This window comes from Alligator sinensis, unplaced genomic scaffold (genome assembly GCF_000455745.1).
Source record: "Alligator sinensis unplaced genomic scaffold, ASM45574v1 scaffold486_1, whole genome shotgun sequence".
Lineage (NCBI taxonomy): Eukaryota > Metazoa > Chordata > Crocodylia > Alligatoridae > Alligator > Alligator sinensis.
Genome location: NW_005842053.1, coordinates 126199 through 154172, shown reverse-complemented (window position 1 = coordinate 154172; position 27974 = coordinate 126199). Strand labels below are relative to the sequence as shown.

At 42.6% G+C, this 27974-nt stretch overlaps 1 protein-coding gene across 1 annotated transcript in view; it reads left to right on the top strand.

The window, feature by feature from the left end:
- LOC102378130 (SAM domain-containing protein SAMSN-1) overlaps positions 1-27974 on the top strand; it is a 134793-nt gene that overhangs the window by 29217 nt on the left and 77602 nt on the right. The window contains exons 6-9 of the mRNA XM_014519605.2: positions 11930-12006; positions 15866-15934; positions 22558-22684; positions 26273-26646. Of these exons, the coding sequence (XP_014375091.2) occupies positions 11930-12006; positions 15866-15934; positions 22558-22684; positions 26273-26646 (647 nt within the window). The remainder of the gene's footprint in view (positions 1-11929; positions 12007-15865; positions 15935-22557; positions 22685-26272; positions 26647-27974) is intronic.

Genomic DNA, 27974 nt, shown 5'->3' with positions numbered 1-27974 from the left:
CCAGGGAAACTTAGGGAGGTAGATGTCGTACAAACCATGGTTCCAATAAAAAGTGAAGCTCAATTTAATTTCCCAAGAGAAAAATATATTGGAATTTTTGTTTGTGTGTAAAAAAATTAAAAAAATTAAATACAAGAAACATAGAAAACCAAAAATGATATTTAATACAAGCATTAATATTGCCGGTGTCAAAGGGATGAAAACAATTCTATTCCTTTATGGATCACAATTCACATTAAGGTTCCATTTATCAGTAGTTAATTAATAAATGGTTAATAGACATTTTAAGAAGTGTCAGTCAACTCTGATACACTCAAGTCTTCTGTTAATGCTTAGTAATCATGGCTTATAATTGTTTCTAACCCTTTGTACTGAGATGCTTACATACTACTCATATCCAATTATAAGATGTTATGTTACATATATATTATATACACTTTAACCCTGCTTAAAAACTATATATAATGGAGTCCTAATATAAGTGGGATTGCTTTATGTATGTAACTTGTTCTTTATTTCTTTTTTTCATTCATTCTTTATTTCAGAAGATGTGAATGAATGCAACTTCTTGGGTGGGAGGAAGATACTGGAAAAAAATTGTTATAAGCTTATGCCACAGGCTTGTTTCACTGCGAGTCCAGAGAAAATAGATGTCTTGCTGCCAGGTATAGGGCATGGTTATAAGAAGTAATTTTCCATTGTTTACAATTTTTTTTGTTGGAAAGATCAGTTTGAAGATAGTGAGGCAAGTTAAGTATGCCGGCAGTATTTTTGACAGCAGCTGTTCCATGGAAAGTGACATGCTAGGTGAGGAATGAAAGGGCTTTCTTCAGTTGTGCTGTTTTCACAAGCTATGCTCTTTATTATAGCACTCTGTGCTGACCTTGCAGTGCCCACACTTATTCTAGAAGCATGGGTTTTGATTATTCTACTTAGCTCTCAGAGCTTACAGCAAGGTGTCTTCACTATTTGCAGGTAGTACTTGAAGCATCGGCCAGGCTTGGCCTCACAGGTTTTGTTCGCACCTGAGAAACATTCATTTGTCACGTCTCCAGTTCAGTGTCAAAGGTGTTCAGGTCTATTCATCAAGAGCTTATTGCAACACAGAGTCAGGAATTGGAGGTTGGAGGGGAAGGGACTGATAAGGTAATTCTATCAGATGTTCTCCAAATGAACTGCTCGTTATCATATATCATATAACTGCTTGTTATAATATATATTGAGAGGAGCTTTTACCAGGCCACTCTCAGAACTTTCTACATGGAGGTAACCCCCTACTAATTGCTCTTTTCAGCTCTTACAACCATTTTGCTTCCATTTACACCTCATATGTATTTTCACAAGAAAAAAAAAGCTAGAAAAGGGAAACTTAATGTATCTTGGTCTTTCAAAACCAGCCACTAGCTTCCTGATGCCTGAAAGTCTGTTCTGTCACTGGCACTAGCACCTATTTGTCCTCTGGTGACGGCATCTCTGACCCTCTCAGACCTATCTTGATTTTTTCCTTTTACATACAGAGACTGATCACTTACCCATTGAAATACTGGGAAATTTTTCCCTGGCCTCAGTAGATGTTGCATTAGAAATATAAAGTGCCAAATTGATTTTAGAGTGGAATTGTTAATCTATTAACCCCTGGATATTTATAGTACTGAGCTGCATTCAAGACCTGTTCCCAGACCTTTCTCCTAGTGTACTGCATGTGCTGGTTGGCAGGCAATCCATGCCTTCCCTCTGGTGGCTGTTAGAAAGGGCACTTGCTCCACTTAGCATCCACCTCATGCCCTGTTTCTTTTGACCACTTTAAAAACCCTCAAGATTTTTATTTGAAATATGAGGATATTGCTGTTCTTACTATTATTTTTGTTGAGTGCCTACTATGATTTGCTACTGTCCTGAGAACTTTGATCAGGAGAGGAGATATCTTCCCCCATAGTCACCCAAATCCAAGACAACTTTGAATTTAAGATGACCCTCCCCAATAATTAGATTATTAACATGGAAAATTATAAATGTGTTCCAATTTTCTATGTCTAGAATCTAATTAGTGGAAGGTTGTCTTAAATTAATTCTCCCCACTGTCATGATGAGGAAAGCAACAGCAGGGGGTGAGGCGCCAGACCCCCGTCCCTTTCTCTCCTGCCCCTTGTCCCCCCCATGCTTGCTTCCCCTGCCACCTGTCCTTCCATGCCTGCGCCCACTGCCTACCTTCCAACCCTTGCTCCCTATGCCTGTCCCCCACCACTCCCTACCACCCCCACCCCTTGCTCCTCTGTTCCTGTGCCCCCACCCCTATTGCACTCACCAATTGCTGCAGCTAAGCTCCTCCAGAGAAGTCAGCAGCAGCAGGGCCACCCAGCCCAAGCCGTGCCTCCCCCACCTGCTACTCCCTCCTGCAGCCTGCCTCCCCATTAGTCTTGCCTCCCCTGGTGCCTGTGCCTACCTATCCCACTCCCTGCCCCCTGCCTTTACCTTCTCCTCCAGCTCTGCTCTGGCTTCAGGACACTCAGCAGCATTGCAGCCCCAGCCTAGTCCCAGCTAAACCTGGCCAAGGAGATGTGATAGCAGCTCATCGCTGAGCAGGGTTGGGGCTGAACAGACCAAAGCCAGAAGAAAATATAAGGGGAGAGGGAACAGTTGAAGGGAGGGGAGGTAGGGGATAGGCATGAGCACAGGGGCGAAAGTGGCATGGGTGCAGACTGTAGCCCCCCGCAGTCTTCCTGCATTCCCCCCTGGCTGCATGCCCCTCCTCCACCAAGCAAGCTATTTGAACCAGGGCAGGTGGCCACTCAGCTCCAGCTTCAGGCTGGGACCTAAGGCCAAAGCTGGAGCTGAGCTATTGCCTGCCCCAAGTTGGTACTTGAATCCAAGACAAGGCTTTTTATTCCCATGTTGACTAGAGGGGAAAACCTCATTTTGGATGGGAGTAGATAGCGTACATCACAACACAGTTAAAAAACAACAACAAAAAAAGATTGACACATATTTTGACAGGCCTTAATACAGCACAAATTTTGAGTGACTTTGTAGAACAACATAGTAGCTGCTGCTTGAGAAGCAAATATTGACACCAATAGTTAGAAAGTGACCAGGGTAGCTCCATCATAGTTGAGCAAAATAAATTTAGTGTCACCGATAAGAATAAAGTAGACTTTTAAAAATGGAAATGATTTGATCATCTCTGAGGCTAGCACAATGCTACAAAATCTAATTCGCATGCTTAAATTTACTCGCATGAATCAAGATAGTAAGGCCAGGAAAGATCATTATAATCATCCAGTCTGACATCCAGTATAACATAGTGGCCATGTCCTTTCCTTAAACCAATGAAGCATTTTAGATGAAGAAGATTGACATTGTCTTTACCTTGTTGTCTTAGAAATTGCAGCACATATGGCATAAAGATCATCCACTGCTCTGAGACCCCTCTGTTACTTAGATACAACAGGACAGATTGCCAGCTTTAGCCCTGAATTTCCTTGGCATCACTACTTTAAGCTAGACTCTTAAGGGCTTGGAAAAAAGAGCTGTATGAGCTGGACTCAGAATCTCCTGAGGACAGTAGGACTGACAATATTCCTTCAACAGAGTTAGGAGCAGGCCCCATGCTTACACATCTATAATAATAATAGGCTTAGTCTGTCTGTCTGGAGCACTCTGATTGGTTGTCTCAGCAGCCAGTCACAATGCTTACTGAAACAACCAATCAGAGTGCTCTCACAGCAAGAATAAGTGTTTTATTATTGTAGATCCGGATACATGTCAAACAGATATGGAGGCAAGTCAGAGCTAGACTGAAGCACCAGGGCCCCCTGCCATGGAGTAGCTGCCAAAGTTTAAAAAAAAAAAAAAAGTGGTGGGGGTCCCAATCCTTCCGCCCCCTGAGCCTGCCTGCCTCTCCCGTGACCAGGGGGTGAGCTGCCAGCGGGCCCTGAGCTGCGGTGGGGCCCTGGTGCTTCCCTCTGCAGCAGTAGTGCTCCTCCAGGACTACCCGGGCAGGGTGCCGGCAGGTGGGTGCTGCCTGAGGGGTGCCACTGCCGTGGAGGGAAGCACTAAGGTACCCCACAACTCAAGGGCTGTGCAACCCACCGGCAGCTTGCTCCCTGGCCATGGAAGATGCAGGCAGGCTCCGGGAGGAAAGAAAAAAAGATCAGGCCCCTCGCCACTTTTTTTGGTTTTTTCCTCGGCATAGCCTGCCTGCACAAAATGCCACCAGGTCACTCAGCCCCTGAGCTGCAGAGCTTCCTTCTGCAGCAGTGGTGCCCCCTGGGGCCACCCAGGTGGGGTGCTAGCTGCACGGGCGCAGCCTCAGCTCACAGGCAGCATGCACTGGATCTAACGGTGCACGAAATGCTAGAAGCCCAGTCGTGCTTGGGGAAGCTCAGGCTTGGTGGGCTTCCAGTGCCTAATGCACCATCCCCTCTGCCTTCCTGCTGCCTGGGACCACCTGGGAATGGGCTGGCTGTCCCAGGAAGGCGACAGGAGGGTGGCTGGGTGTGCGGGCAGCTGGAGAAGGTGGCAGGGATGGTGCATGGGGCACTGGAAACCCAGCAAACCCGATCTTCCCCGAGCATCCCCAGGCTTCCAGCACCCCATGCACCATCCCCACCGCCTTTTCCAAGTAAGGCACTTGGACACATGAGGAATATCAGTGTAATTTGTTATGTAGCAAACTAAAATACATGGGATGTGTTTTAGTTTGCTACATAAAACAGTCATTTAAATCAAAACACACTGCCAAACGTGTACACAGTTATGAAATGTAATCGTTACATGCTACTGAATGTGTACGCTGTTGCACAATTACATTGTTAAATAGGGCAATTAAGCTACTAAAAGGGGAAATTTCCTCATATGTACAAGGGCCCTTAGTCACATATACAAGGGCCCTCTTATTCTATGACTATAAAGTCATGAGGTCAGACTTTTGACAAAATATGTATTTACATTCCTAAGCCTGTGTTTACACATGGGCAGCTTTATGTAGACTTTTCAAGGGTGAGAAGTGTTGATTCTGTTAAAGTATTCAATCAAAGGATAACTAAAAATCCTGTCTTTAAAGAAATATTTTTGCAGTAAAAATGTAATCGCAAATGTTTTGTGGGTTTCAGCTAGTTTTTATTATATCATAGGCTTACCATTGTAACATTTTTTGCTACAAATGGGCTCTATAGGCATCATAAAACTATGACTTTAAAGGAGGAACTGTGGAGAGGGATGAAATCTAAGGCATCTATGTTTTTGCATTTAACTGGGAAGGGGCCTGTGAATGGCTGAGCTAATTGACATGTTGGCCTCTGAAAGTGGAGAAAAGAAGCAGCTGATGTAGCAGAGCTGTATAAAATATATTTTGGAGGGAAAATTAGTCATTTTTTTTCCAGAGAAAACTTGTTGTTAATGAACCAAAAGAGTTCCAAGATGATAGTTTGAAACATCTCAGAAGGTGCTGCTAATCTGAAAAAAAATAAGAGACAGTTTATGGTTATTAATGATGTTGTGCTGAATGAAAGGAGGCATTTTGTCTGACCTTCCCACAGCATCTGATGTACTGTAAATTTTTTTACAGTTTTAAATATCCGAAGCATGCAAAAGAGGCAGTGCACATTTTAAAGCTGACAAGTAGTATAACTGAAGGGCAGGTGCCCAGAGGGAACAGGAAATAAGGCTGGCAGCCAAACGAAAATCTCCCTTTCCCCCACTGCAGTAAAATTATTTTAAGGGAAGTCCTCTTTATGCAGTGGCAAAAATCATTACGAGGAGATTTACAGTGTATTGCTATTGATCAAAATAATTTGTCGCTATTGATCAAACCTTTCTCCTAACAGAGATAATCCTTCAAGGTCTGTAAGTCTATTGCATAATATAAATTCCTGTTAGATGTAATAAGCTATATATGGGGGAAAGCATAGATTCCTCTTCCCACTTGTGAGTCATATTCAAAGGCCTGATCCACGGCTCACTGAAGCCAATAGTAGTGTGTTATGTGAAGCTTTAGATCAGACCCATAGCAGGGCTGTTTATAACCTCTTTAAAGATGAATACCTTGGACTGTTGCTGTGATATAGGTATGAATACTTCAGGTTTCTCTGCACAGGCTGCTTACAATCCCTAGTTCCCTGGCCTTAAGCTGACTAACTTGTTCTGTTAAAATGATCATTGATGTGATAGCACATAATGTTGCTATAGCAGTTTAGATCAATAGACTTCAGAAAAAAAGTTCTAATGATACAAATGGAGAAAATGTACACCTCCCAAAATTAGCGGACCTAATTTTACTTGGCCTCATGTGTTACAGAGTAATTTACAATGCGGAAAGTGAATGTAACCCATTGCCAAGTCTGTGCTTACACAAATTGTTATGAGGATAGGCATGTTGCTTGCCTGGAGAAATGCGTTTCTGGAGTACATATTCAGTGGACTGAACAGGTAATTCTAGATTTGCACATCAAGGGTGGCAGCATTCTGGTTGGGTTTTCAGGAAATCTGGTCAGAAAATCTTGCAACATTCAGTGCTGTAGTCCCTAAATCCCTTGATACACCTAGGCAGTTTTTTTCAGTTTTTTCTAGAGCTGAATTAGAAAAGGACATTGGGTGTTGACAATGACATGCCATAGTGCTGACTTCAAAATTGCATCTGTTGTGGTGGTGCCTATTTTGGTGCCTCCTCGCAAAGGGAGCACCTGGAGCTGTTGCCCCATTTATACTCGCATCTGCCACCCCCACCAGTTATTGTACTGGTGAGTACAATCCTACAGTTAACAGATCAGGATGCATACCTGGTAGGTCTGTGTGAAGCGACTAGTATTCTCTTGGGATTCAGACTTGGCCAATTCAGGGGACAGTGATTCGATTCGGTGATTCAAGTCACTGTCCTGAATCGATTCAGCCGAATCTGATTCAGAGATTCAGCCGCCGCTGGATCAGCCGAATCTTCAAATTGAACAGGCCTCATCCCCCGCCTGTTCTCCTAGCCCCATCAATGGCTGCTCTACCTGTCCCCAGCATCCTAGCACTTCCAAAAAAAAAAAAAAAAGCCCCGTACTCACTGGTTCCTGCCAGGCAGAGGGCATGATCCCTGCTGCCCCACACTGCACAGGGAGGCTCTGCCATGAGCCCCCAGCAGTCCTGATGGCTACTGCAGCAGCACCTGAGGGTGGGGCTTTTTTTTTTTTCAAAGCGCCGAGATGCTGGGGCTGGGCGGGGCAGCCATTGACAGGGCTGGGAGAGTGGGCGGGGGTTGGAAGGCGCTCAGGGAGGCTGGGGGAGCAGGCAAGGGATGGAGCCTGGTGTGGGTCCCCCCATGGTCCCCTCCCACATCCTCCACCCCCCCACCACCCTCTGCTTACCGGCACGGAGTCTGGGTTCAGCTCCCTGCAGTGGCGAGCAGGGACTGTCCAAATCTCCTAGTCTCTGAATCTCCTCTGAGTATTTTCTGAATTAATTCAGAGGCTTTGGATCATTTTAAGACCTTTTTACTGGTCTTCTGATTCAATTTAGATTCAAAGATTCGGCTGCTGAATCAGGTCAAATCTCCACCAAATCGAGTCAGCAACCGAAGTTTCGCACAGCCCTAATACTTGGGACAGTGGGAGTTCAGGGTTCCAAATATTGTTCCAAGGACTGCTTATACTTTTTTTCCCCCAGTGACTGCTTATCTGAAACAGTCCTGGGAGCAGAGAGTGGAACTGGATTTCTCTCTGTGAGGAGATTGTCATAACCATTAGGCCAGGGGTGGGCAAAGGTCCAGAGAAGAGCCACGCGCATGATCAGAGGTCAGGGAAGCAGACCCTACGATGACAGGCTGAGAACCCTGGGGCTCTTTAGCCTGAAAAAGCGCAGGCTCAGGGGTGATCTGATGGCCACCTACAAGTTTATCAGGGGTGACCACCAGCATCTGGGGGAACGTTTGTTCACCAGAGCGCCCCAAGGGATGATGAGGTCGAATGGTCACAAACTACTTCAAGATCGTTTCAGGCTGGACATAAGGAAGAACTTCTTTACTGTCCGAGCCCCCAAGGTCTGGAACAGCCTGCCACCGGAGGTGGTTCAAGCGCCTTCATTGAACACCTTCAAGATGAAACTGGATGCTTATCTTGCTGGGATCCTATGACCCCAGCTGACTTCCTGCCCTTTGGGCGGGGGGCTGGACTCGATGATCTTCCGAGGTCCCTTCCAGCCCTGATGTCTATGAATCTATGAAAGTGTGGATCCAGCCGGCAGTGGACTCCATCTCCCAGCAGCCTGTCACCATGAAGACCCCAGCTGCAGTTCTGCTATGATACTGCAAGGCTGGAGTTGCCATGGAGACCAACCCCATCTGTGCTGGGACTTACTCACTCCTGAGAATTTCTTCTGCTCAAGCAAATGCCTGTATGTACTGTGGCTTCTCCCAAAAGAAAACATGATCCTCCAGCATTCCCCCCGTGACTCTGCCCTAGAGAGACAGTTTTTTGCTCACTGCTGCTGCAGTAGGGAGCAGAACACACCCACTTCATAATCCCCACATTATGCTACAGGGAAACACAGGCTAACAATGGGCAGTCTGGGTCAGCTAAACAGAGCTGTTCTATGCACTGGTGCCATCTGTTGCCAGGCAGACTAAGGAAGCCTGCAGAGCATGCTAATGTGTGCACAGGCCTGCCCTGGCTGCCCAGTGTCAGCACTGTGAGCTCTCCACTCTTCAGGGCCTCAGCATTCAAATTACCGTATGCACAGCACATTTCTCTACCAAGAGAATAAACCTAGGAGAATTCTCCCAGATTATTTCAATGAGTGTACTCAGTCTATGCCTCATTTTAGGTTTCTACATTCCTTTTTGCAGCCATACCTTTCTCACTTAGCAGCTCTCAATGCTTCATGGGTTTAGCATAATTTTGCTTACAATAATAGCAATAATAAAGCAGAGTCTCCTGTTTTTTGCTATTCCAGGACCCACCAAACCAACATATTTGAAGAATTGGATTTTTCTCTGCTTTGTCATCCACACACTAAGTTCTGCTTGCAGAGCTATATTTCTGTATGCCTAGAGGCACTGGCCTAAGTAGTCTTTTATTGTTGATGATACAGAGATCCCAGGCACCAGGGCACATGCATGAGGGGAGGCAATGGCAGTGGGGCAGGTGCCAAGAGGCACAGGCACAGGGGAGGTGGTGGCAAAGGGTGGGGGGTCAAGCTGCTTGCCCCTCACACTTCTGCTTTCCCCACCACTACCCCCTGCTTCTGTTTTTCCTACCACAGAGTTGGGATAGATTAATTTAAAACAACTGTCAGATAATTAGCTTCTATACATGAAAATCTTACATTTGAAGTTATTTTGGATTCAGATAAGTACAAGAGATATAATAGTGTCTGTATTTATGAGTAAATACTGGGCACGTCTATACATGCCCCGATGGTGCGGTTGTTACTGTGGCATCTTTTAGTACTTTCTTTTGGAAGTACTAAAGGATGGCACAGTAACAGCCCATACTGCACCATGTACTGCACTATGCACACTGTGCACGGTTATTTTTAGCTGCTATGTCGCCATAGTAATGCGCTATACTGAGGGAGCGCATCACTATGGCGACACAGCTATGAAGTTTGCCCGCAGACACTATATTGCCATAGTGCATTACTACAGAAACATAGCAACACGTCTAGATGCGCCCACTGGCAAAGAAACTATTTCTCTGAAGATTCATGTAGAAGTGAACTTAGGCTAGGATTAACCTAAAGGGAAATGAAGAAAATTGTGTAGCAAATCTTTAGAGAATAATGTACCATTGCAGTCTCAGCACTTTGGAAAAATGTGAGTCAGATTTCAGGAAAGACCTGTTTCCATGTGAAACCTAAAACTCAGGCTAGCTTACTTGTAGCCATGCTGCTGCTGGACAAGCAAAGGCTTATCAGCATACAACACCAGGCTCTGTGTATGTCAAATACAGATCTCATCCCTAAAACTCTGTTTGTTTGCTGCATCACTTTCTGTTTGTAAAGCAGCCACTTTTGCTGAACTCTAGCAAGAAGCTGTTCACTAATATGCAATTAGAAGACCTCTTTGAACATCTTACCTTAAAAGGGAAGAGCTAATAATATGCTTGTTCTTTAGTTTGAAGAGCAAGAAGTGCTAATTTTTTTCTTGGTCCAATTTAGGGCAAATAGTTAATTGGGTCAATCTTTTTTCTTTTCTTTTTTTTCTGTTCTTGAAGGCCATGACAATTGGTATACCCAGGAAGTACAGTGGGCTTCTTTTAAGTTTTGATCCTTCGTTTGGTTAATCTTAGCTACATGGCTGAGGACCCCCTGTTGGATCTTGGGGTTTTGGTTTTGTTTTTGTTTTTTTGGGGGGGGGGCGGGGTTCGTAGGGAATGTTAGTATACTGTTTTTCAAGAGCCCCTATTTCTCAGGCTAAATGCTTTAAAAGGCTTGATTTTCAGAAGTTCAGCCCCCATTGCCTTCAAGATTTGTGTATGCTCAGCACTTTGGAAAAGTCAGTTCTTTCACCTTTAGATTTCTAATTATGTATTTTGGAGCCTAACTTTAGGTACTCTTTTTTTTATTGCGTAGTAGCCTTATTGTCACTGTTAGGTCTGCAGGAGGAAGATGATGTGTGAACTCCTGTATATTCTATCAGAGCCACTAATGCCAAACTTATGCAATGCTTTGATAAAGTTTTCTGTTGTTCGTGTTACCTTTCCCTGTTGATGACACATCTAGCAAATGAAAGAATGAGGTATTCCTGCTGTCAGTCTTAACATTAAAAAAGAACTCTGACGTCAAGTCCATCTCACTCTTTTTTTCAAGGTTTACTGTCAGGTTCCCATGCATTTGTTCATTCCTACCATGTCTAGGGTGAATTAATTTGTTATTTCCAATGTAACTTTGTTTCTATTTCTATTTTCAGTTTTTAAAAATCCCAGAAAAAATTGATCTTAGCTTTCTTTTTTTTTTAAATGAAAAGCAGTCCCCACCTCAGCTTGGGGATAAATTTGATCATACAATGGAGCTTCAAATTCATCTAAGCACAGATTTTATTTTCTAAGGTAATGCTCTTGCAAACATTTGCACTCATCATTTTAAACACAGGTGAATTCAGTCACAGGCATAAGAGTTTGCAGGATCATTCTTGGCTGATGAAAGAGAAACAATCAGCTCCTAAGCTGTTGTAAAGTCTTCCTCAACGAGAGGAAGAGCACCAGGTTCTGGCCCTCAATGAGTAGAACTTACTAAAAAAAGATCCAAAAAAACCAAAAATCATTTCCCCCACAAACTAGGGGTCTATTCTTTCAGCAACTGATGAACTGTTTCTTATAGCCACGGTAAGAGAATGGAATATACTCTCTGGGTCCCTCATCCTGCATCGCTACAGTCTGTGGAAGTTGTCACTGACTTCACTGAGTGTAACATCAGCCTCTAGTTTTTCAAATGACTCACTTGCTGAATTATTGCCTGTTATTAACTAGTGAAGGCTCATATCCTTCCTATGTCAATGTCTATGCTGCCTGGAAAAAAACTGAAGAGGAAGTTCAACTTTTAAAAACATTTTTTTTACAGTCCGAAGCAAAACAGAACTTAGATTGCAAAGATCATTTTTGCCCAAGGCCATAATTTTAACATTAATATTCCACATTCTAAAGCTGTGAGATAGCTAGGTATGAGAAACTGCTCAGTAGGTAGAGAGTCTAATTTATTGAATGGAGGAATATGTGCAGATGAAGTAATAAACATGAATAGATTTTATTTATGTAAGTTATTTTGCCAATTTACTCTGTAGTCTTATTTCAAAACATTTTTATGATGAGATAAAGCTTGTTTAAATGATGTAAAATTAACTTCAAAGGGTCAAAAACAGCTAAATATGTGTATGCAGTTCAAATTGTATTGCCTTAAACAGCTAAGACCCAGAACTTTCTCATAATTATTTAAATTAATTTCTGTTGTATTTCAGAGCTCAGTGAAAATAATCTTATAGGTGATAGCATACATTTACTGCAAGGAAAAAAGGTAGAACAAACCACATGTGAGGTAAGAAAAATAATTTCTGTTCAAAATCTAATACTCTTACTATATAAATAGCAAATTTCCTGCATCTCTTCAGCATGAGTTTGTCACTAATTGAGTTTATACTCATTGTGAATACATATCTGGGAAGCTGAGTTGAAAAGAAGACTCAAATGTCAACTTGAGTTACGTTCCATATTTGTTATGCAACCCATACAAGGTTTAATACTTTACCATCTTTTTTCCTCAGTGACTAGGTATATGTTAAATTAATATGCAGGAATTTTATATGACAAGACCTATGCTAAATGCTTAGATCAGTTTGCCAATTGCTACGTTGGTACATACTTTCTCTTCATACTTTTTGAATTCATACAAACGTGTAGTATGTCTCTTGATGTTCTGCTTTATATGACTATGCTAGTTAACTAACTAATATGAGCAATTCAGGAAATCTGACCCCTGGGCTTGCATAATAACAACAACAATGACACAGAAGTAGTTAACAAATCCATCAGCTGGTAAGAACTGAGCAGAGGCACGTGAGGAGTTGTAGCAAGTTAAGGGCTTAGGCAACTGGCATTTTGTTTTTCTTTCAATTTATTTCCAACAAAGAGCAGTCAAACTGGCATTTTGTTTTTCTTTCAATTTATTTGAAACAAAGAGCAGTCCCCAGCCAATATTTTTACTTGAAGGGCCAGATGTTCATCTGGTAGATATCAGCTTAGCTCCACTGGTACCAGTGGAAGGGCATATCTACACATGCTATTAAAGTGAAGCAGTAAACTCTGATGCTTATTACACTGGAATTTATAGCTCCTGGGTTCTGCATTTACACACGTCTGGGACAGCAGCATGTTCAGCCAGGTTGGAGCAGCCCCCACCTGGCAGGGGATCAAGGGCAAGGTTCCCTCTAAGGTGTGCACGTGCGCAGCTGTGGACAACTAAAATTGTGGCCACACACAGCCTTTTCAAGGCTGCGCACCAGGAGAGGCTAGAGCCGCATTAGGGCTAGGGAGTGGAGCACTTCCCTGGAGCCGGCAGAACCAATGCCAGCCGCCCGCCCCAGCCTCCATTCCTGCCTTGCCTCACCTCGGGGAGGAGCCGCTGCCTGCCCTGAGTGAGGCTCTACCGGCTCCAGGACACTGCTCTGCTCCCCGGCATTGCCTCTGGGGGTGTGTCCCACACACATGGACTAAGGTGGTGCGCTCATGGACCACTGCTCCTTAGAGGGGCAGCCTGCCAGCCCATGGCTGCTCTGAACAGGCTCAGTGTGCTGCACAGGGGCTGGCTGGGGCATGAGGATGCTTCAGTGCAGGGCTAGCTGACAGGCAGCCCCCACACTGGAGCACCCTCATGTCCCAGCTGAGTGCATCAGAATCTACACCTGCACTGCTGCAGAGTAAAAAAAACTCTGTAGAAGTATAGTACTTGTATTTACAAGGACTACCATGCTGTGGACTTAATTTAGTTTCCTGCAGCCTAATAGGGCCATTTACTGATGAGCTAATTACTCTACTCCACAGTAAACATCTTGTGAGATGCACCTGAAGTATGCTAATTTACACCAGCACCTGGATCTCACCCCAAATACAGGCAGTCCTCAGACTTACGACACAATTGGTTCCTGAAAACCACATCTTAATACAAAACGTTGTAACTTGGAACCGATTTTTCCCATAGGAAACAATGTTATAAATGGGGGATTGGTTCCTGAACCAAGGCCCGATACCCTATTTTCACCAAAGATAACTCAGAATTATGTACTCAATCAAATATAGATGAGTAATATAGCTACATTAATGTATTTATATTGTAAATAGCAATCATATTGATTTGGAAGGACTTGGAGGTGACTTTGCTGGACTTTTTGAAGGGATCTTGGCTGGAGTCTTCTCAGGAGTCTTGGCTGCAGGGTTTTCTGGAGTCTTATCTGCTTTCTTAAAGAAAGTGTCCAAGGAAGTTTGGACAGCTGCTCTCCAGGGAGATGGGCAACGCAGCGAACTTGTTCGCTGGCATGGCATCACGTCAGATAAAGCGTCGTAAAGTTGAAATGTGATGTCAGAAGGTTGAAATGGGGTGTCAATTTATAAATGTTGTAAGTGCGAAACGTTGTAACTCAAAACATTGTAAATCAAGGACTGCCTGTATCCCAAAGCCAATAATATCCATAAGAACGTACTAAAAGCAGTCATTTGAGCACAGACAATTTGATAGATTTTGTTTTACAGCAGCATATTTTGCTTGGTGAAAATACTACGCTCCAAAGAAGGCTCCTGCGTGGGCTTTCTGAACTCAGTCCACAGAACAATTCTACAGGCACCGTAAAAAGGATTCCAGCCTTATTTTGGTTTTCAGTCGAGGAGTTTTTTTGGAAATCTTTAAAATACCCCACCAAAAGTCAAGATAGCAGTTATTAGCTTGCCTCTAATATGGCTACTCCCATTGTGTGTGAAATGCTTTGGACCTGGTCTAGAAGTCCATAAACTGAGTTAAAAGGGAAATGCATGGCCTGGGAACCTCTGCATTTTGTTGGCAGCTTCAGACCTATTGGCTCTGATTTTTGAGAAGCCAGTTTTGAAAAAATTGGACTGTGGTGCTTTTTTTAAACAACACATGTGTTTGGTACTCACTACCCCTGAAACTCACTTTCCTCAGAGTGCCAGGCTCAGGGTAACATTTGTAGAATTGCCTTGTAGCCTTCTGGACCGTTATGATCATTGTCTACTTCCATTTTTGTTTAGAGGCAAACTGCATAGGAAGGGTGAAAAAAATAAGCAAACGTCTGGGGATTTTTTTTTCTCCTTCAACTTAAAAACAGCCAAATGGACATCTCTGAATGCCTTTGAAATTTAAATCTCTCTGCATTCTGCAACCTGATGCTTTATTTCATCTAAGACTACATGTAAATCTCTGAAAACAGGGACAAATGGAATGAAAATACAATTTGAGGGACAGCGGCATGAATGGCACTACGATAATTATAGCATACCATCAAGAGTATCACATGGAAGCTTTACTCTGCATTTATTTTCATACCCTTGTTCTTGTTTGCTCATCTCTGGCAGGGCTCACTTGATGACTCAAACTCTTTGTAGCATATTGGGAAGGATATAAAATATGAAGTAATACAGTCTTTGGGCTAATACATTTTCAAAAATGTTTCATGCCTCATTTCTCACGTAAATTCTTAGGTTGCATTCAGCCTTCAAAGTGTCATTCATATTCATGAAGAAAAAAGAGCTACTGTTCATTACTTTCACTGATAAGCTATAAGCACTGTCAGGCTTACCCACCAAGGCTTACCCACTGCATCAGTGCACCAGGAGAGTGTTTTCTCCTGATGTTCCTGTCATGAGGACATTGTGACCAAAGGGGCAGATTATGGACAAACAACAAAAGCACATGATCTGTTCTTTTCTTGCTTCAGAGAGCTATGGGAACCCTCACTCTTTCTCTGTGTTTTTAACCCCATTCAAACTCTCACCCAGAAGGTTCTGCCTGTTTGAATGAGACCTTTGGTGGGAATCCATCTTGACTTTCCTTCTTTAGCTAGGATGAAAAATCTGCTTCTCTGTCTAGGGCATTCCCACCCGTTATTGCCAGGGAAGTAGGGAATGGAGACCTAGAATTAAACTTGAGCCTCCAAGTGTGATTCACAGAAAGGAGAAACAATTTTAAGTTTGGAGACACTTGATGAAATAAGCATTTTGGATAAATCAGAAGGCAAGTAGATGTCAAGCTGTGTTTAAGTGACAGGCACTGGTTTTATATGTATACAGTATAATGTCAAAAATTGCATCTCTCTCAACCTTTTGTTTTGTAACATTGCTGTTAACACTGCTGTTTTGGCTGTTTTTTGTGTACTGTCCTTATGGTCAAGGTGGTGAATTATGAGCAATGGATTCCACGCCAAGCCCCGAGTCCAAGCGGGTCTAGCAACAGTGAAATGGTAAGTTGTTGTGAAAAACTTTCTACTTTTATTTAGAGGTGAGCATGCAGAAAACCCAAGCAAGTCCCAAGAAGTCATCCTCCCACTTCACTCAGCCTTGGTGAGGCGGCAACTGGAGTACTGCATCCAATTCTGGGCTCCACACTTTAGAAAGGATGTAGAGAGCCTTGAGAGAGTCCAGAGAAGAGTCACGCACATGATTAGAGGACAAGAGAGCAAAGTGCTTACTTATGAGGAGAGGCTGAGAGCTGTGGGACTCTTCAGCCTGGAGAAGCGCAGGATCAGGGGTGACTTGGTGGCAGCCTATAAGTACATCAGAGGTGTGCATCAGGATCTGGGGGAACACCTGTTCACAAGAGCGCCTCAAGGGATGACAAGGTCTAATGGTCACAAACTGCTGAAAGACCATTTTAGACTGGACATAAGGAAAAACTTCTTTACCGTCCAAGTCTCCAGAGTCTGGAATAGACTCCCCCCCAGAAGAAGTGCAAGCACCTATTCTGGATACCTTTAAAAAATGCCTGGTTGCTTATCTTGCCAGGGTGATCTGATCCCAGCTGACTTCCTGCCCCTTGGGCAGGGGGCTGGACTTGATGATCTTGCGAGGTCCCTTCCAGACCTAATATCTATGAAATCTATGAAAAAAATGGATTATTGATTTTCTTCACTTGATAAGAGTTCCCAAAACTTAGACCTCTTTCCAATTCTGGAGTAATAATCATGGAATCACTTTCTTCTCTATGGAAACAAAATGTCTAATTCCTGCAGTGAGATTCCACTAGGAAAGAATATCCAAGTCCAACCCTAACCATGCTTTGTTGGCCAAATGGTAGGTTCTGAGTTGGTGGAAGTTCAAAGTTGAAAAAGTAGGGATCCGAGTTTCATGGGCAGAGATGTACAAAAGAAATTCATCTAGTGTCTGCATGAAACATGGTTGAACATTGCTTTAGCAATTCTTTATGAGAGAAGCATTATCCCAAATCCCTTAATACAATTTGGAATATTTTATATAGGTTATTTTACTGCATAAATTTTTTAGAAAAGCAAATGTTTTATCACAGCATAATATTTAAATGTGTATAATCTAACTTGGAAGCAACATTGCAGATTACCAATATTTTCCAAGAAATATTATAAAAATATTTCTCATGGTAAGATTATAATATAGGAATACAAAAATGACTCTAGGTTTACTCTCTATCATAATTCACTTTAAATTTAATTCAAGTCCAAGTCAAAGGTCATAGGAATGTAGGGACTGGAAGGGACTCCCTGAGTCATCAAATCTAAGCCATTGATTTGCAAACAAATTTTGAATCGAGAATTCCTCAAAATTGTGACTTCAAACTCATACACAACTAAAAGGTACAAAAGACTCTACAACATGCCATAAGTTAAAGCAAGGGTGACAAGGCCATCAGTCATTGCAGTGACAGAGAACAAGACAATGTCTCTATTTAGATGCAGGCAACCCCTGCTTAACTCTGTTTCGCTTAGCGTTATTTCTCTATAACGCTCATTTTTAAATTGATACGTGATTCCACTTAGCGCTCAGTGAGTTTCATTATAACGCTCGCAGTCACCATCTTGGGTCATTAAAAACACTTACAGTCACCATCTTGGGTGATCAAAAACTTTCTGTTTCACTTAACGCTAGTTTCACTTAATGCTCTGTTTTTCAGAAACCAATTAAGAGCACTAAACAGGGGTTGCCTGTAGTCAGATATACATTTCATTTTGGATTCTTACGTAAACCAAAACTAAAACTACAGACATTTTGAAAGCACTTTCTGTCAGTAAATTCTAGGTATTCAATGGTTATTTGTGCCTACAAAAGATATTCATTATATTTATTATTAAGGACAGTTTACATTTAATTAACATTAAATACTGCCCAACAAATGTTTTTAAAACAAAGAGGATTACAGTTTACCCATCAGTAAAATTACCTGAGTAGTTTATATGCAGATTTTCTTTTAATGTCCCTGAAACAAAAATCCAAGGTCAAATCTCCAGACCCAATATTCATGGCTTGACTCCACCTTGTCTTTGCATAGTAGTAAGTGGATGCTATCAGAATTTTCTGCTTGTATATTCTGATTCCATATACACTTTGGCACTCTTTTTGAAAAGTGAATTCACAAGGTGTAAGACAGTGGAATTAAATGCTCTATTTCTATTCTGTGGTAAGTCAACTTCATGAATCTGAACAGCCTAAAGAGTACCCTGGGTTTTTCCCCTATTTCTAATTCTACCTGCATTTAGTTTGGGCCCAACATTTGCACTGAGAAATGAAATGCACAGTTTTGAACCTCTCTCTGGTTTATTGCAAGGAACTATAAGACCAGACCCTCAGCTGAAGTAAATTGGGTATAGGTCCCCTGAAGTCAATGGAGCTATGTTCATTAACATCGGATGCAAAGCTGGTCTCTAATGCCCAAATACATAAATATACAATGAAAAATATTGAAATGCTTTTCATCTTGCAGATGGTATTCTGATGACATGTTCTTAGATATGTAAACTCTTTCTTTTATTTTGCTAGGTCATGCTTGGTTCAACCCAATTTCCAGTACTCTATTACATCTCAAGAACCTATTTAGTCTGTAATCTTTTCTCCATTATTTTTTCAGCCCTTTACCCCTGTCCATTTCTCAAACTCTATGCCCCTTCCGCAAGAGCAATCATTAAGTTTGCAAATTAACTTCTGTTTTAACTCTGCTTCCACTTGTTTGGGATTGAGGGGACTGTGAGTTTACCAAGGGCCTCTGTTGTTGCAGCAAGAGCAAATAATCTCCCAGTGTAGTATGCTACCTAAAAACAACCCTTTGCTTTTCCATAGTACTCTCAATAGTTACTTATTTCTGTTTATATAACTCTCAAGCCTCAGTACAATAACATCTGAAGTACTGTCTCAGAAGTATGGGAATCCATATTGATAAGATTAGTGTATGCTGTGCTTCCTGAATGTGTGTTATGTTGGATGCTTCACCATATTCTGTGTATACAAAGTGCTCCATAAGTGGCTTTTCCTGACTATTACTGAGACCCTGAAAAACCTGTAACCAAAGCGAGGGCTGATGAAGCCCAGAATCTCTCAAGATCAAGCTCTAAGAAATATAACTGCATATAATAGACTCTGCGGGCAGTACTGATGCAGCCTTTCCTGTTTTAATTTTCGACTACAGTTTATGTATATAAGAAAATAAAAAAGAGCCATAATGTGTAGCCTGCTTGCTGCGGAGAGTTCAGCAAAGGTCTCTGTGTTTCTACTTTCTGATAATAATAGCAGTGGCAGTTAATTATTTGTAATTTTACAAAATCTGTTGACACACTAGGCCAATTCTCTGCTGGTACGTGTGGATGAAACACCACTGAAATCAAAGAACTTCATCTATTTACAATAGCAGAAAATAAGGCCCATTACATTTGCCATAATGCATAATTATAAATTACGGTTACCACTGTGACAGAAAAATCCACCATTGTAAAACATATTGGGGATTTATCCTTTTTTATTTTTCATGTATATTTACTTTTGCTGGCTGTGACTGGAAGGCAATTATCACTTGAATTACTGACATTTGACCATAGAAAAGAGCTTGTTCTCTATAGAAATACAGAATATCCATGCTAAACTCCTTAAGTAAGTCAGCTGCAGGAGCATCTGCCTCTGAGAACTATGTTCAATTAGCATTTAAATTTGCCAGTATTATATAGGCAGACAAGGTTCTTTGGGTGAATCTGATATCTTTTATTACACCAACTTAAATAGCTGGAAAACAACGTTTAAGCAAGCTTTCATGTTAAAAACCCTTCATCAGGCTAAGGAAGTTTCAGCAGTTGGTGTGTGCTCTTCCTGGATGGAACGAAGAATAAAGAAGCCAGAGGCTGGGCTGGTATGCATACAAGATAGGCAGTCAGTGAAGATGTAGATTGAGGAGTCAATGGGTGAGAGAGAGGCTGGGTGTGGGGTATGGAAGGGGGATGAATAGTAGAGAAGTACCTGGGGAGTCGGATGTCAGGCAGGTTATAATGTGTCATAAATCCAATGTCTATATTTAGTCCATGATTTTTAATACCCAGGTTGTTGATGAAGTGATGATAGGCTTGTCTCTCAGAAGTGTTTTTAAGTTTCGTTTGAGGATTAGAACTGAGAGATTGGAGAAAGAGTGGCCCTCCTGTGAGAAATGTGCCCCCACAGGTACTTGGGTATTCTTGTCTGTGATAGATTTCCAGTGTGCGTTCATTCTGGTGCGCAGTTGTTGTTTGTTCTCTCCTACGTATTTTCCATCAGGGCATTTGGTGCACTGGATGAGATATATTACATTTCTGGAGGTGCAGCTGTAAGATCCAGGGATGCTGATGACTGTTGTGGGGTGTAGTAATAGTGGGGGTGGTGGAGATGTGTTGGCAGGTTTTGCATTTCTTGTCATGGCACGGTCTGGATCCTTTTGGTGTGTTCTCTGGGTTTGAGGAAGTTTGCTTCTGGTGATGAGGTTAGCGAGGTTCGGTGCTTGTTTGAAGGCTAGGATGGGTGGCTCTGGGAAGATCTCTTTAAGAATAGGGTCTCTTTCTAGTACGGGTTGCAATTGTTTGAGGATTTTCCAAATGGGTTCAAGGGAGGGGTGATACGTCATAACCAGCAGTGTGCAATTTGTGGGTTTTTTTCTTCTGTACTGCAGCAGTTCTTCACGTGGTATCTGGGTGGCTCTTTCTAACGTGTGATCCATCTCTCTGGAGGAGTGTCCTTGCTGGGTGAAAGCCTTTTTAAGATTGGTGAGGTGGCAATCCCGGGTGTTCTCTTCAGTACAAATGCGGTGGTATCTGAGGGCTTGGCTGTATATCACAGCTTTTTTGGTGTGTTTGGGGTGATTGCTGGTTCTGTGCAGATATGTATGTTGGTCTGTGGGTTTCTTGTGTAACATGGTCTGTATTTTATCATTCTGGATACTGATCATTGTGTCTGAAAAGGAGATGTTGGTGATGGAGTATTCTAGAGAATTCACACACACACACACACACACACACACACACACACACACACACTAAAAGCTCTGTTATCCGGCATCCCCTGGGAGCACTCAGGCCTGAGTGCTCCCCACTATAGGGTTATAGGAAGAAATTATAAGTCCCCCTTTCCATGGAAAGTGGAGCCTGGAAAATCACTCTCCCAGAAGTCACTCCTTCCATAGAAAGCCAGTAGGGAGACAAATAGCAAAAGGTTTTATTCAACATGATGAAAGAATTATGCAGACAAGACAGACCATAAGTTTAGAGCTAGAAAATAGGACAAACACAGAGTCTTATCCTCTCATCTGGCTACTCCTAACCTCCCATGAGAGTCCTTGCCAAAGACCTAGAATTCAGCCTTTCTGCTGATTCTACCACTCCTGGCAACTGGGGCCAGCGATCCCCTGCCCTGCAAACCTCAGTTTGAAAAACAAATGTTCTAGCCTAGCTGGGATCTAAAAATCCTGCAAGCCAACCCTTCACCCACCCCCACACAATTAGCATTATTCTAATACTCATGAGTCACCAGATTCTTCCCGAAATCCCTGGTGTGCCCGAGGTACCTGGTGTCTAGCTTCCTTGATAGGTCACTGCTCCCAGATGCCTTGGTATTGTAGATAGAGTTGATTGCTCAGCTGTAGGCGGACAATGCCAAAGGGGGGCCAAACCACCAGCGGTTCCTTCTTTCTGCTATTGAAAGAAGCAATTGTCCTGCTCCTAGAACACAATGGCAGAAGTTGTGGCATCACGTAGCAGTTCCAACCATTCCCTGAGATCCTTGGCTAAGCCATACCCAAAACTATAAAGATATACATAGGCAACATAACTTAATCCATGCTGTGATAGTAATAGCATAAATGGATACAGCATACATGAACTTTCTAATGAGACCACACATGCCATATCAGTACAAGAACAACCCAGGAAAACAATTATGACATGCTGTGACCTCCAGAACATAACAGGGTGCATTTAGTGCATCTACTAAAAATTGCAAATTATTGTCCAGATCATTGTGAATATAACCCACAAATGGAAACCCATAATTCAAGGAAGCACCCCTATTCTAGGACAGCATTTACACACATGCCTAAATTAAGCACTTGCTTAAGCCCTCCTTCATAAGTCAAGACTTAAGCATGGACCATTCAGTGTCACTATTAGTTAATTGTAGAGCTTACATGTTGGAGAGTTTAGAAGGTCTGATGAGTGTTCTTGCTGTGAGGATGCTTTTTCAGGTAGTCCTCTTATTCCCATGTGCATTGCATTAGTCCTTTAGGGTTGTTAGTTGTAGCCATGTAGCAGACTCTCTCTATGCCTGAAGAAGGGTGTTTGTGCCCAAAAACTTACAAAGAACAATTTTTCAAACTATTTAGTTGGTCTAATAAAAGACATCATGTCTACCCAAAGAGCCTTGTCTACCTTGCATCAATCCTGCAATTTTTGGGTTACCTACTCTTAAAGCCATTTAGGAGACAGCTAACATTCCTCTTGTTTACTGACAGAAACTTGTTTTGAAGCTGTACTTCCTTGCTTCTCAAAATATTTATAACTCATACATTTTATTGTTTTTCCTCATTTTAGTTTTTGGTTGTTGATTTTTTTCCTAGGTGACAGAATCAGATGATAACAAAGCTGAGTCAATGGGAACATTAAAACGATTGCAGAAATTGGTGAGAAACAAAAAAGCCAATGCCCAGAGTTTGGATGATGCCAAACATGTTTTGATACCTCTCAGTAAGTAAAGCACAATTTTAACACACCCCTGTACATCTGGACAGTGCCTTTTTAATCAAGGAAGCTGTAACTCTGCTTAGCTCTAGTCCTTTGTTCAAAGTCTAGATGTTCTTTACAACACCTGAGCACCCCAGCAAATGTCATTGTAATGCTCTTACTTCATAAACAAATCTGATAGTGTGAAAATTGTTCTCCAAGGCATTAGTTTGTATTTTGTAATAAATGCAAATTCTTGCAATTTTGGAGCGCTTAATACTAAATATTTAATAATAAATACTAAGATTTAAAACTTACTCTTTCATCTTAGGGGCTGTTGCATTTTTATTACAATTCCCAGTTTTATCCCACTTGAAAAAGGCACAATGCACAGATTCAAAGGTGATTTTTAATGTCAGCCCTTGCGTTAGTGATAGTCCACGGCTCTGGAGAGCACAGCAATCTGTAGTACATAAAACAGCTTTAAGAAACAAGGTGTATTCCAAAGTACTCTGGGCATTTGAATGTGCCTCCAAGAGTTAACTGGTCTGATTATGCAGCAGTTCCTTGTCTGAACTCATTTTGCTGGCATTAGTTTAACAGTGAGCATTCAGTGTACTTTGTATTCATGTATATGATTATTTTTTAACTAATCCCAACAAAATAAGTTTGACTACCAAATAAACAGCTGGCCCAGCCAAAACAATGATATAGTGGAAGCACACAGGAAGCTCTGAGTTAAGGAGATACTTCAAGATTTCCAGTAGGTGGGTGAATTAGCATTTTTAGGAAAATGCTCTGAATTCTGCCACTTAGCCTTTTTGTGAGCACAGTGGCATAACAATGTTTGCCTAACAAAGTATTTGTCTTCAGTGTAGAAAATGCCATTATCATGCCCTGCAGAACAAGGAATATTCTCCAGGTTTCAGGGAAAATAGCAAGAAACGTTATCAAGTGGACAATAAATCCTGCTTTTGATTTTACCTTTTAATAATAGGTCTTTCTGGATGCATCTACATGAGACACTATGGCGTAGTAGCTTGTTGCCACCATGCAGTAGTGTTGCCAGGCATTAGCCATGTGGCATTAGCCATCTGGCCAAGTTACTGTGCAGTAGCATTGAGAAAAAACATGTGTGGCAATGGTACTGCACAGTCATTTAGTACTTCCTTATGCACTAACAAATGCACAGTCCACTCCTTGTATAGATGCAGCCTCTATGTCTCTAATTAGTTTCTCTCTCTCTAATTAGTGCCCTATATATAAAGATGATATACCTGTGTTCTGAGGTGGTATTTGAATTGGACAGTAAACCTGCTGAAAGCCTTTAAGTAAAGGTCAGATCAGTCAGGGGAATGTCATGGTAGGCATCTGCTACATGCCACCAAAGCAGGAGAAGGTGGAAGAGGCCTTCTTTAAATAATTGATGGATGTTTTCACAGGGACTTGTCTCATGGGGGACTTTCATTACAAGGTTTTTTGATGGGAGAGCAACAAGTGATGACAAGAGATGACAACTAGGGAGGAAGCACTTCTTGACTTGCAGCTTACAAACAGGAAGGAATTGATTGAAATATAAGTAACTTGGGTAAACAGTGGGTGTGTCTACATGAGACACTTTACTTGAGATTAGAGAAAATTACTGTGCAGTACACATCACTGTCTACACGTGCAGGTGCTTACTGTGCAGTAATTTGCTCTAAGCTTGAGTAAATTTTCTACCTATAAAATACAAGTAGCAGATTTACTCAGGAGTAATTACTGTGCAGTATGGCATGTGTAGATGGCTGACCAGAAACAAATTTGCTCCTGGTCAGTCAGCAGCAGGGGGTGGGAGATTGCTGCCTGCCCCCAGAAGCTGCTTGCTGCTGGGGGTGCAGGGGGGCGGGGGTGGTCTCCACCACCAGGACTTGGGTGAGGACAATGCCCCCCTGCCCAGAAAGTAGGGAGCTCCTAGCCCCTGCTCCATGATCACAGAGCGGAGGCTGGGAGTTGATTGTCCCCAGGCCCCCCGTGTTTGCAGAGTGGGAGTGGGAACAGACTGGGAGCGATTGCAGAGATGGGGGCTGGGAACAATCATCTTCCAGGGCTAGCCGGGAACTGTCCTGGTCAGAGGCAGGTCCCAGCCCCATGCCCTGATTGGGCAATTGAGACATGAGCCTTGGAAAGAGCTGCATGGGAGGAGCAGGTCCAGCCCCCTGCCCCAATTGACCAGTGAGGCAGCTAGCAGTGAGCCCCTGGTTGGGCAGGAATTCTCTGCCCAACTTGGGGCTCACTACTAGTTGCCTCAGTGGTGGATCGGGACAGGGGGCTGGGACCTGCCCCTTCCCTGCTGCTCTTTCCAAGCTCCCTGCCCCAAGTTGGGGAGCTGGGGCTGGAAGTTCCCTGTGCCAGAGCAGGACATTGCCCTCTCCTGGGCTCTGGTGGTGAAGCCCACCCTGGCAGCGGGCAATTAACAGGGGCAGGGAGCAATCTCCAAGCCTCTGCCAGGAGATAGCTGTCTCCTGGCCCTATGCTCCCTGCCAGCCCCTGTTCTGGCACCTAGGCAGAGACTATAGCTCCCCCTGGCTGTTTCAGGGGGCCAGTGTTGTACCAGAGAGGGTGGGAACAGACTGCTGCCAGGAACAGCAAATCTTCTCCTGCATCCCTGCACATGTAGATGCCTGCCCAGGGTGGGTTTACTTTGCAGCAATTTACTCTAGAGTAAACCCACCACACAGCATTTGCACATGTAGACACATCCACTGACCATGTAATGATAGAGTTCAAGATTCTAAGGGGAAAAGGAAGGAGAGCAGAAGAACAAAGTTACTGAATTTTAAAAAAGGATAATTTAGCAAAGTCAGGGAATTGGTGGGCAGCATCTCCTAGGAGGCAAATCTGAGTGGAAAAGGATTGGAAAAGGCTGTATTTCAGGGAGTAGCCATAACTTGAGCCAACTTGGAGTTACAAGTTGGGTAGAATTACAAACCACCCAACTCATGGCTCAGGAGCTGCAGCCCAGGTGGCAGCTGAAAGAGGATTGCCTCCCTACCTGCCTAGGAGGATTAGGCCAGCTGATGGGGATCTTTGAATGGTCCAGAGGAAGTTAAAAGCTCCCAGGGAAAGGAAAGGAGGAGAGAACACAGATTTACTAAGCATGCACTCAATCCCATTGTCCAAATCATTGTGAAGATGTTGAACAATAGTGGATCTATGACAGATTCCTTGGAAACCCCTCTAGATACCTCCTCCCAACTAGACATTGAGCCATTGATGACTAGTCATTGAGCAAGATGATCCAACTATTTATGTACCCACCTTAAAGTACTTTTATCTAGCCTGTTTTCTCATCTTATTAAGACTGTCATGGGAGACAGACACTTGGCTGAAAATATTTAGTTAGGGGTGATCTTGCCATGAGCAGGGGGCTGGACTAGATGACCTTGTAAGGTCCATTCCAGCCCTACTTTCCTATCACCTTATGATCCTGTGATCCTAATTGATATTATTCCTAGAATTTTATGAAGTCTTTGGTTGCTTTCATCATACATAGTTTATTAAGCAATATTTCAAAAAAAGGGAACAATTGTATGTAATACAAAATGGTCTTTTTTTTTTACATTCTTAAAGATTCATTCCATGATATTAATCTGTCAGAAAAGGAGGATGCACTGACTTCTTGCTTGAAACTGACAAAATCTCAGGAAAAGAAGTTCTGGAAAGAGCTTGCAAGGCAAAAGGAAGAAATTGAGATGAGACCAGATTTTATTGCTGCTTCCCTGGGCAGATCATACACTTCTAGACCAAACAATTTTGGAGATATTTGCATCTATCCAGATACTGAATTTCAGTTGTGGAGTGACTGGAAGCCCTTTCCTGATAACCAGCTTTGTCCATGTGACTTCTTGATCTCAAAAATAGAAGACTGGGAGAACTGTATTTGCTGTTCTCATCATTCACGTGTTACATGTTCCCTTACCGATATGGATCTCTCATATTCATGGGTAAGTGATATCCCTTACTGTTAAATGGATAAGTAGTGAAAATGTTTGCTGATTTTACATTACAGAACTAATGACATTCATCACATGGTTATCAAACGGGAAATAATAGGAGAAAAAAACAAAGGAACAATTCAGATATGATCTGAGGCATATGTACTTAATTTTTATTTGCATTCACTGACATCCCATTTGTATTTGGTCCATTAGAATATTACTGTATTTACTTGAATCCAAGACAAGTACTCTCCCTGCCATTCAACATGCAGGAGGGGGACCCACTCATCTTGGATTCAAGTACAAGGTGAAGGCAGGGGCAGGAAGTTGGGAGATCGGACTCTGGCCCCAAGTCAGGATCAAGGCCAGAGTCAGAGCCCTATCAGCTGTCTGTCCTTACCTCTGCCTGCCCCCTGCAGCCTCTGCTTCTGCTTTCCATGCTTCAGTGATGGGAGAGATGAATTTAAGATGACCCTCCAATAATTAGATTTGATACATGGAAAATGATAACAAATAAATATTTTTTCTTCTATAGAATATAATTAGAGGGGTTGTCTTAAATTTGAGGTCATCTTGGATTTGGGTGAATATGGTAGTACTATAGAGCTTGAATACTTTATATGCTGTCCTGTGTTTACACTTGAAATCTCTCTATTGTAGCTTGGGTCCTTTGGAAGGTTTCAGATGCAGCCTAATCCAAGGGTCAGTGAAGTCAATGAGGGTCTTTCTGTCAACTTAATGCAGGGCTCTACCAATCCTGGCCTCTAGGTCACATGACAGCCACAGCACTACCTTCTGTAGCCCAGATCAAAAATTTAGATGTTTGCAGTGTATGCTGTCCACCAGATAGTTTTATATTGTAGGCCTCTTGCCTAAAGTTACCAGAGTTATTCAGCTTTGACCTGGACAATACTGCTGTTCCCCCAAACCCAAACTGTTCAGCATCAGTATTGGCATATATGAATACTGCACAAAAGTAGTAGCTGCAGTACCACCAACTCAAGAGCCTGCTCTGTGCATACTGCCTCTCTAGCAGGAAGAAGCATAGTATGAGTCAAGTTTACTCTGCTCTCCATGCCTTACCTACTATTAACTTAGTCCTCCAGTTTAGACAGTCCTGACTTTTTGAGCTTTTGATCAGGCCTCTAGAGGCTGCTATGAAACCGGTGATGGGCATTAGGGCCTTGTAACACATTCATTTTAGGTGGCTCCTATAGCTCTTAACCCCTGGATTGCCCATACATTAACACATGAAACTAGTTTTAAGCATTCTTTAGGTGGCTTAAATTTGTGCCACTCCAGGACAGGTTTATCTCTGATATGTGTTACACTAA